At 42.3% G+C, this 11,048-nt stretch overlaps 1 protein-coding gene across 1 annotated transcript; it reads left to right on the top strand.

The window, feature by feature from the left end:
• Positions 1 to 9: 9 nt before the first annotated feature.
• abraxas2 (abraxas 2, BRISC complex subunit) lies at positions 10 to 7,768 on the top strand. Its single transcript, XM_089012282.1, has 9 exons — positions 10 to 117; positions 1,248 to 1,338; positions 1,425 to 1,461; positions 2,621 to 2,687; positions 3,349 to 3,539; positions 4,526 to 4,648; positions 6,305 to 6,389; positions 6,468 to 6,585; positions 7,114 to 7,768. Exons 1-9 carry the CDS (start codon positions 46 to 48, stop codon positions 7,605 to 7,607), a joined length of 1,278 nt encoding a protein of 425 aa, XP_088868408.1. The 5' UTR covers positions 10 to 45; the 3' UTR covers positions 7,608 to 7,768.
• The last annotated feature ends 3,280 nt before the right edge of the window (positions 7,769 to 11,048 follow it).

Raw genomic sequence — 11,048 nt, 5'->3', positions numbered from 1 at the left:
TTCTCAACCGCAGGGGGCAGTGGGATTGATAGGGATGTTTCCATCATGGCGGCATCCATTTCAGGTTACACTTTTACTTCTGTGTGTTACCACAGCGCCAATAGCAACTCGGATCACGTGAGTAGGACGCGTCGCGTTACCAAAAGCGAATCCAAGCTTTGTCTCTCCGGCGGCGTTCATCGGCGCCATTAAGTTTGCGTTGTTTTACCCACTGTCGTATTATGTTGCTAGGCTAGCTTGTCACGGTGTCGTCTATTTACCGGCTGATTTACTCATGATACTTTCTGGAGTTGTACGACAAATTGCGGAGATGACGTTTTGAAGGAAAAACACTCATAAAATGTCGCGTTATAGTTCTTGAGTCACGGTCGCTCATCGGTGTTACTTTACATTCGGAAGTGTTCGGGGCAAGTGTTTAAGTTCCAGGAAATACTCAGCTGTTAGCTCCCCTAATAGCTAGCACAATTGTAGTGGTTGTGGTTTCTGGTGACTTAATCAACTTGTCACCAATGAAAATATGAATAAAGTTTATTAAAGCGTAAAACGCCATTTTAAGTCACGTTAATTCCGCGTTGATTGACAGGTGAGACTTGTCAGTCAACTTGAGTCGTCTTCAACTTTTACCTCTTGCATGTGTTCATGCCTATGCTATCGCAAAGCACATAATATAATCGAAGCATACATCAATACTGTCTGATAGGCATTTTCTCCGCTTTGGGAATGTCTATTGCTGGGCTTTTTAGCTCGAGGACCTTGGCGTTTTCTTTCAGGAGAGCTCAGGCATGTTGACAAACTGGTAAAAACTCAAGGAACAAAACGAAAACTTCGGACTAGCGGAAGTACTTAAAAAATATACCCAAAGAGTATTCAGAAGGTGACATTTCGAATACAGTTTGTGTGTTTTTATTTCCAGTTTAAAGGACAACCGACATCACTTTTTATCAGTGACGCACAGATAAGCAGCGTGGAGCTCATCCTGCGTGTTTTGGGTATTTTAGATGCTATAAAACGTTTTTCTGATGTCAGTTAGGAAACAAAAAAGTGGTGTCGGTTGTCCTTTAAGGCGACCGTGTTATTTTCTGAAATGAAAGGCAGCAAATCCTGTCCGGTACGCATTCAATGCCCGGTAATCTGGAAACTAATCACTGTACAATTTCGAAGGATTACCAGCAAATAGTTCCATTGCTAATGCTTTGATTTGAGAATATTCTGTAATCTGGTTATCACTTTTTTTTTTGTTTATCCAGGAAGGCTTCCTTTTAGGAGAAGTAAGGCAAGAGGAGACGATCAGTATCAGTGACGCACAGATAAGCAGCGTGGAGCTCATCCAAGTTGTAGGTAAAGGCTGTCTGTCTAACATCATTGCTTAGATTTCCATTAGATTTCGGCATCGTGTCATTGAAAACACCTTTCTGTTCCAACAGAAATCCATAATCATGACCCCTGTGCGCGGTTATTTAGGTAAGCATTTATCACAGAAACAATAAATGTGTTTAAAAATGCTGAATAAAGCAGAAAATATATTTGATGCTTTTTTAGCTTGCGGATCTCTTGATTTATTGACAATAATTAAAGGACAACCGACACCTCTGGACAAGTTGCGTCCATAATTTGGAAAATGACTTCAAATGACTTATTATAATACAGTAAAGTCTCGTTATATCGATATTCAAGGGAGTCCGAAAAAATATCGATATAACCGGGACTATCGATATATCCGATATCGATATAACGAGACTTTACTGTAGCTATATTTTACGTTTTCAGACTCGCACTGAATATTCAGGAAGTCTTGTTTTGAGGTTGATGACGATCCCTTAAGTGACGTCACGGAGGCAACGCCCCGGACCGAGAAAGCGACACACAATGCATTTTGGGTACTTTGTTTGGTCTGAAAAATTTGTGTTGATGGCGAAACTAGAAAAAAAACATAAATAACGCAATGGTGAATCGTTGTGTGTTGCGCCAAGACTACTATTTGATACTAGTTGACACAAATTCCCAGCAGACAAATCAGCCCATTTCCAACGGAGCTTGGGCGCCATCTTGTGCATTTTCTGGCCGCTACATTGGAGTCCAGATGCCTCAAAATGAGACGGAAGGACTTCTTTAATCGATGGCAAACATTTATGCTTTCCTCTTCAGAACTATTTGAATCATATTCATAACTGGATGAGTAACAAGAAAGCATATTTTTCCGAATCTGAACTCTCTGAAGCCATTGTTTTGATTCTGGAGCAAGGCAGTTTGTGAAGGAGTATCCCGGCGTGACGTCACGAACAAGGGGGCGGGACTTTCTGAATCTCGCCAGTTCCGAATTCATTTTGTGGCATTTTTGGGACACTTTAAGTCATTTTTATTGGTGTTTTGCATTTGACTAAAAATAACAACCTGTGTCTTTTGGGTATTTTAGATGCTATCAAACGTTTTTCTGATGTCAGTTAGGAAACATGAAAATGGTGTCGGTTGTCCTTTAAATGAATTGATCACTTGGGGCCTTCATACCCATTTTGGGACAGCAGATGGCTCCATCTTACAAGTTTGCAGTGCAGTATCAAGCAAGCGCAAACAAGATTGTGACATATTTTTCCTTCCTTCCCCCTCCCTACCCTGTCACCAGCTTTTACGACTACGCCGGCAAAGTCAATGAAGAACATCTCAGCAGTCTTCTAAAAGATCGACGAAAAGTAAGTGACGGCGTCCATTTTGTCACCTGAACAGATAATAATAATAATAATAATAATAATAATAATAATAATAATAATAATAATACATTTCATTTAGAAGTTCCTTTCAAAACTCTCAAGGTCACTTTACAGTCACAGGACAAGTTTTCCTGCGGGTGAGCAGCAGCAGCCACACGAGCCAGTGTTCACTCAACCAGGAAGTACCTCAAATAGATAGAAAGCTTGTTAGCAAGCTAATAGATAGCTAATGGATGACAAATAGCTAGTTAATAGCTAGCTAATAGATAGCCAATAGCTAGGTAGATAGCTGTGGCGGACCCGCGAAGACGCTAAAGTTGCTAGCGCTCACATGCTAGTGCTCAACAAAGCATTCGTTTCGATAAACGATTTAAGATGGCAAATGGCTGCCGCTGTTCACCCGCATAAAAAAAAATATTATCCCGTGACTGCAAAGTGTCCCCGAGAGCCCCGAAAGGCGCCCAACAATAAAATTTACTATTATTATTTTAAAAAAAATCAATAGCTGTAACTTAAGCTCAAGTACAGTCACAAAGTATTTGAATGTTTTGACTTCCCATTTGTGCGCTAGCATCAGCGCGCTAACAGCGATCTATTCAAATTCAAAGCTTTTTTTTTTTTTTGGTAATCTTTCCTCACGCAGAATGTGATTGGCTGGTATCGCTTTCGCCGGAACACGCAGCAGCAAATGTCCTTCAGGGAGCAGATGGTCCACAAGCAGCTAACGCAGCTTCTCGGCGTGCCCGATCTCGTCTTCCTCCTCTTCAGCTTCATTTCCACGGCCAACAGCTCCACGCACGCGCTGGAGTACGTTCTCTTCCGACCCAATCGCAGGTATTGATCGAAGCGGCTGAACGCTTATCGCCGTGCCTCCATTTCCATGGAGATGAACTTTGAATAATAATAATAATAATAATAAAAATAATAACAATACTAATAGTAATACTACTACTACTACTACTACTACTACTACTACTACTACTACTACTAAAAATACTAATAATAATTTCTTCAGCCGTCATCTGTACTTATTTGAAGGTGTCGGACGTTTCGCTTCTTATCCAAGAGGCTTCGTCAGCGAACTAAAACCTTTTGCTGGTAGTTTTGACCCTACTGTCCAGACATGGCGATGCCAGGCTTCTGCTATGATTGGTCCCTGCTCTCAGGTTGGGGGGAGCAGAGGACTACTCCTTGCGGCTACAGTGATTACTTCTATTGTCCTGAGTGATTACTTCTATTGTCCTGCCTGAGTATGGGGTCCACGACTGGCCCGATTGCCCCATTTGATTTGGTATCACCTCATCAGCATAACTAAGCCTATGTTGCCTTAGAAGTCGGTTGTAGGAACGATCGAAATTGAACCTCACCCCACCATGGTGATTTAGTGAAGGGTTTTGCTGTTTTATGAAAACCTGGTGTCAAATGAATTGACACCAATTTTAAGAATCGAAAACATTATTGATTCGAACCATTTTTTTGAACGTACAATTGTCTAAATAACCAGATGTAAGCCTCTCAATCGTAATTGTACTCTGGTTTATGTAGTGTTTCAAGAAAGCAGACAGATTATCGTGTGAATCAAAATAAGATATTTGCGATATTCAATTGGAGTAACTAATGACCGGACCAGTTAGTAAATCAGTTCCATTTAGATATTTAACTATGATAACTCTCTCCTGTGATCTTGCGTATTGTTTTTGTTTTCATTTGCGAATAAACCTCAATAACTTGCAGTCAATGGGGCAAAATGTTCTGAAACACATTTCAATGTCCACCCCAAAAATGATGTCAACCATATCCTCGTTTGTTATTTGACACAGTAGATACAGCCAGAGAATCGCCCTCAGCATCCCCAACCTGGGCAACACCAGCCAGCAGGAATATAAGGTCTCCTCTGTGCCCAACACTTCGCTCAACTACGCCAAGGTCATCAAAGAACAAGGGTAAGTAAAAATAAATGGACATTGCTTCCGGGCTCGCTGTTTTAATTGCTGAACAAGTGTCCCTGAATGTGTGTATAAGTACCTGTTTCTACCCGAGAGCCTGCCAAGTTTACCTAGAGCACCGGTGTCAAAGTCAAGGCCCGGGGGCCAAATCCGGCCCGCCACATCAATTTGTTTCGGCCCGCGAAAGCAAATCAAATCCAACTAAATTAATTGCGAGATGAAATCTTACTATTGTGCTTGAAAAACACAATTGCGCCTTATACACTGGAAAATTCAATTCAGCGTAAGAAACCTTAGACTCTCGTCTTTCATCAGAAAAAGAGTTAATTCCTAAGTTATATGGGTTTCGAGTTAACTGAACTTGAAATGGGGGCAGCTGTACAAAATACAATACTCGTTGATTTTATATAGCGCTTTAACAACAACTGAATCTGCAACCCCTCCCGCAAGAAAAAACAAAACCCCAACTTATTCGTGAATAAAATTCAGGAATGGCAGCGAATGAGTTAAAGGACAACCGACACCTCCGGACAAGTTGCATCTATAATTTGTAAAATCACTTCAAATGACTTCTACTGCGTGTACTTTACAAATATTCCACAGCATATAGCATTATTTTACGTTTTAAGACTCGCGCTGAATATTCAGGTCAAGTCTTGTATTTGAGTTGATGGCGATGCCCAACGTGACGTCACGGAGGGAACGCCCCTGACCGAGAAAGCGACGCACAATGCATTTTGGGTACTTTGTTTCGCCTGAAAACACAGTGTTGATGGCGAAATTAGAAGGAAAACTACATAAATAACGCAATGGTGAATCGTTGTGTGTCACAGCCAATTGCGGTAACACACATAAAGAAGGTGGAAGTTTACACAAAATCCCAGCGGACAAATCGGCCCATTTGCACCAGAGCTTGTGCGCCATCTTGTGCATTTTCTGAGCGCTACATAAGAGTCCAGACGGCTCGAATGGATACGGAAGGACTTCTTAAATCGATGTCAAACATGTATGCTTTCCTCTTCAGAACTATTTGAATCATATTCATAACTGGATGAGTAACAAGAAAGCATCCTCTCTGAATCTGAACTCTCTGAAGCCCTTGTTTTGATTCTGGAGCAAGGCAGTTTGTGAAGAAGTATCTTGACGTGGCGTCACAAACAAGAGGGCGGGACTTTCTGAATCTGCCTAGTTTCAAGCTCATTTTCAAGTAGTTTTGGGACACTTTTGTTTTGTGATTTTTATTGGTGTTTTGCATTTTCCTACAAATATCAACCTGCGTTTTTTGGCTATTTTAGATGCTATAAAACGTTTGTCTGATGTCAGTTAGGAAACCAAACAATGGTGTCAGTTGTCCTTTAAGTTTCTTCGAGGCAACGTGACAGTGTCGTGTCGTGAAAAAAGTTTCCCGGCTTTGCCAGAGGGCAAGTGAAATTACACGCACGCGGATTGAGCGCGCTTAAATACCTCCTGCCGGCCGGCTGTGCGGTTTATAAATCGGGGGCAGTATTCGTTCTGTGAACTGACCGTGACTAATGGACGGCGGAATTTGGTACACTTTGCTTGCTAGCGAAATGTAACTCCAATCCCGTTGAGCAGAAATGTTCTCGGTGTAACCGCTGCCATGGTAACAATGTCTCCCACTTCCAACCGCAGGGCGGAATTCTTCGACAAAGATGGCGTGATGAAGGATATCCGAACCATCTATCAAGTGTACAGCGCCTTGCAAGATAAAGTGCAGGTATGAATAGATTTCTCACGAGCGCACACGAATGATATTTCCTCATTTGATTTCTCTTCCCGTCATCTTCGTTTCAAGGCCGTTTGCGGGGAGGTCGAAGAGAGTGAACGCGCCAAGGAGAAAATTCAAGACGAGGTGAACAAGCTGAAGGAACAAATTGCACTCAGGAAACGTAAAACGGCGGAAGAGGAGCGAGGTAAGGATTTGGAGACGGGGATGACGATTAGCGCATATTGCTATGTGACATGCTTCTGTCTGCTCTCTACTTTTATCAGAAAAAAAAAAAGAGTTAATTCCTAAATTATATGGATCCGGAGTTATATGAGCTTGAAATGGGGTCGGCTGACCACAATACAAAGCAATTCATACATATTGGTTTATTTCGCGCTTTACTATCTAGCGAGCTATCGAGCTAGCTACCTTGATCGCTATCTATTTGCTGTCTATTAGCTATATGCCTGCCTCGCTAGCTATCTATCTATTAGCTATATGGCTAGCTAGCTCACAAACTTAATTGGTTCCCAGAAAGTGTGTGTAAGGCGAAAATTTATTTCCCATAAGAAACCATTAAAAATATAATAATCCGTTCCCAAGTCTCCATAAAACATAATTTTCTACAGAAAAAAAGCCATAAAACACAGGATATTTTTTGTGTGGGTGAGCAGCGGCAGCCAATGCCAGTGAATGAGTTAAACCTTGTGTCTGTGTGCGCCCCCCCACAAAGCCCGGACTCCAAACGCCACTCTGGAGGAGAATACGGAACCATCGGAGACGTCCCTCCCATGGAGGATCCCCTTCCACGCGACCTCCGCACCCGAACGGCCCGACATCTCCCCCAACCCGCCGCCCCCTTACGCCGACCTGCTGTCCCAAGTTGACTCATCTTCGCCGCCCCCCACCAGCGCCGCTCTGCTCCCCCGCCCCCAAGCCGTGGGCTCTCCGGGACACCCCGCGACTTGCCCGCCGTGCCCGCCCGCCGATCCCGTCAGAGCGCCCGCTTCGCCGTACCTTGGCAACGGCGACGGTTCCAGCTCGGACTCGTTGGACAGGCACGCGGCGGGGCAGGAGTTTGAAGACGAAGACGAAGACAGTAGCGAGTACGAGAATCTGGTGAGCGAAGCCCCCCACTTGCCCGTCAACCCCGCTAGCCTTTTAGCTCGAAGTCGATTGTCCGCTTTGGGCCCCGACGGGGATGCTCGTGGATCGCAAGCAACATAGAAATACGTTGGCGGGAGGTGGGGGGGGGGGGTCGCTAGGGACACTCAAGAAATCATGGGGGGTGGTGGAGTGCCAGTCCCGCCATTTTTTTTTGGTCTTATCTCCATTTTAAGGGGAAACCTCGTCAGCTCACTGGAAGGGGGCTGTTTTTTTTTTTTTTTTTTCCCCCCCCCCCCCCCCCCCACTCCTATGGGTGCTGTCTGGGTACTTAATTTAGGACGTTTCTGGTGTTTAAGAGGGTGGATATTACCTCTGCCAACCAGCAAAGTTCACACAAAGGCAGGTGAAGGTTTCTTCAGCCGTCATCTGTACTTCTTTCAAAGGCGTCGGACATTTGGCTTCTTATCCAAGAGGCTTCGTCAGAAAACTAAAAGTTGTAGCAACCACTTATTTGACGACTATGAGGTTAAAATCTAAAGAAAATAGATGGTTTGAAAGGAGAGTAAAAGAAGCTAGTTTCATAAAACGGCAAAACCCTTCACTAAGTCGCCATGGTGGGCTGAGGTTCAATTTGGATCTTTCGTACAACCGACTTCTTGGGAAACATAGGCTTAGTTATGCTGATGAGGTGATACCAGAGCAAATGAGGGCAATCAGGCCAGTCGTAGACCCCATAATCAGTCAGGACAATCAAAGTATCTGAGAGCAGGGACCTATCATAGCAGAGTCTGGCACCACCACATCAGGACAGTAGGGATATATATATATATATATCAGGCCAAAACTACCAGCAACAAATTTTAGTTCGCTGACGAAGCCTCTCGGATAAGAAGCGAAAGGTCCGACACCTTCAAATTTGTACAGATGACAGCTGAAGAAACCTTTTCATCGATGGACCACTCCTGTAAAGACTGAGAGCTTACACATACTCTTGCATCACTTTTTGCACTATTTATTGCCTTCTTTTCCAAAGCCACCTCTCCAAGAAAACAAAAGGGATTTAATCTGCCTTTTTACTTTTGTGTTGGACTACAATTGCGTGGACGGCGTCCCTTTTTTATTTTTTTATTTTTTTTTGGGGGCGGGGGGAATTCGTCACCGTTAACGATCGAGAGAAAAAAAATTGAATCACAGGGCAAGCAAATGGTAAAACAGTCAATTGCATATGGGTGCTTTATATAAATAAATATAAATATATATTTTGATGTGAGTTTCGACACAAATGTCAACGGGCAAACACTGAAATGATATCGCGCTTTGCTTGCACTTGAAGGACAACCGACACCACCCGACAAATCGCTTCAAATGACGCAGACAAATCAGGCCATTTCCAACGCAGCTTGTGCGCCATCTTGTGCATTTTCGGGGATGCTTACATTGGAGTCCAGACGGCTCCAATTGATACGGAAGGACTTTCTTTAATCGATTGCAAACATTTATGCTTTCCTCATCAGAATTATTTGAATCATATTCATAAGTGGATAACAAGAAAGCATCTTCTCTGAATCTGAAGCCATTGTTCTGATTCGAGAGCAAGGCAAGACGTCGTGACGTTACGTACAAGGGGGCTGGACCTTCTAAAACTCGCCATTTTCAAGTAGTTTTGGGACGCTGAGTCATTTTTATTGGTGTTTTGCATTTGACTGAAAATATCAGATGGCGTGTTTTGGGTATTTTAGATGCTATAAAACGTTTTTCTGAAAAATGGTGTCGGTTATCCTTTAACAGAAGAAGAAAATGTTCTTTTTTTTGTGCTATAACAATGAAGTCCTTTCTTGCTAGTTGTCACGACTCCTCAGCTCTTGTGGATCACATCAAAGCTTCAACAGGGACACCCACAAACAAAATGTACCGTAGCTTTCCTAACCGGATTGCTTCAAAAGTTCCCTTCTACTGCTGCAACACAGCGAGCTAAGCGCTACATTTCATTTAGAAAGCAAACCAACCAACAAAATGGCGGCCCTCTCCGCTTTCCTCTGCTACTAGCTAATATTTCTCACCATTAATCACTTGAACGCTCGCTTCAAGCTCACCTGTTCACGATTAAAGGCATTCACGGAAGGTTGGGAACTTGCTTTTTTTTTTTTCGTTTTAGGGCAATAGAAGGTGTATCGTGGCGTTAGCAGTAGATTAAACTCAAGTATTTTCCCAAGAAAACCAGCTTTTATAATCATAATATGTTTCATTGATAAGCGCCTTTCAAAACTCTCAAGGTCACTTTTATAGTCACAGGATAAGATTTTCTGTGTATATGTATATAGCTATCTGTTAGCTATCTAGCTAGCTCGATATCTAGCTTAACTTCTTTTTATTTAGTTAGTTATCCAGCTATATATCTACCTAGCTAGCTATCTTTTTGCTATCTATTAGCTATTTTCACTTCTTTTTATTTATTTAGCTATACAGCTATATATCTAGCTAGCTAGCTATTAGCTATATAGCTATCTAGCTAGCTATCTATTGGCTATATATTAAAATAAAATCTATTATTATTATAATATTAGCTATGTGAAGACATTTATCGGGGTACAATGGAGGCTTTAGGCTAATTTCATTTGCATCACTGATCAAGAACTGGCATTGTTTTAAATGTGACTAAACAATTGTAATCTCATGATGTGCAAAAAAACAACCTGACATTTGTTGTATGCTTTTCCCTGGTGAACTGGAGCGTGTGATAGGGAGCAAAATTAAGTATTGAACGAACCGTCGACGAGGGAGAGGATGCACGGCTGGAATTTGGAGCAGGAGTTTGATCTCCAAAAAAGGCCTAGACGACTGTACCGATTGGATGGTGGCTGGTACTGTTTTATTTCTTTAGCTATCCATCTATCTAGTTACCTAGCTGGCTACATAGCTAGCTATCTATTTGCTATCTATTAGCAGGCTAGCTAGTTCTTCATCTATTCTACAACATTACTAGCCTGTCCTTAAAGAAGTGATTGGGCACTATCAATGTCAACAAACTTAGCTAGATATCTATTTGCTATATATTACCTATCTAACTAGCTAGCTAGCTAACTATCTATTTGAGTTATTCCGGGTTGAGTGAACGCTGGCTCATGTTGCTATCTATGAGCTATCTATTTGCTATATATTAGCTATCTATCTAGCTATCTATTAGCCAGCTAGCTCGCTTTCTATCTATTTGAGTTACTTCCGGGTTGAGTGATCGCTGGCGCGTGTGGCTGTCGCTACTCACCCACAGAAAAGCGTATCCTGTGACTGTAAAGTGACCTTGAGAGTTTTGAAAGGTGCTTATAAATGAAATTTATTATTTACATTGATTCGCTGTGGCGACCCCTGAAAGGAAAAGCCGAAAGGAAAAGATTATTATTATTATTTATTAAATGCAGCATATTTGTGGGGTTGCGTTTTTTTTCTGCATAGCAAAAATAATCCTGCAATAAAAAGTAAAAGTGCGTTAATGGCTGCTGACAAATGGTTGATGAAACGTGCCATCCGAGCCCAGTATTTATTTACGCGTCAGTCTGACATTGA

This window comes from Hippocampus bargibanti, linkage group LG13 (genome assembly GCF_051943395.1).
Source record: "Hippocampus bargibanti isolate YZ-2025 linkage group LG13, ASM5194339v1, whole genome shotgun sequence".
NCBI lineage: Eukaryota > Metazoa > Chordata > Actinopteri > Syngnathiformes > Syngnathidae > Hippocampus > Hippocampus bargibanti.
This window is presented reverse-complemented; position numbering and strand designations above follow the sequence as displayed.

Coding starts and splice junctions, on each gene's coding strand:
- abraxas2 (XM_089012282.1), top strand. CDS start 46: ATGGCGGCATCCATTTCAGGTTACACTTTTACTTCTGTGTGTTACCAC. Junction 3,540..4,525: donor CTCTTCCGACCCAATCGCAG/GTATTGATCGAA, acceptor TATTTGACACAG/TAGATACAGCCAGAGAATCG. Junction 6,586..7,113: donor AACGGCGGAAGAGGAGCGAG/GTAAGGATTTGG, acceptor CCCCCCACAAAG/CCCGGACTCCAAACGCCACT.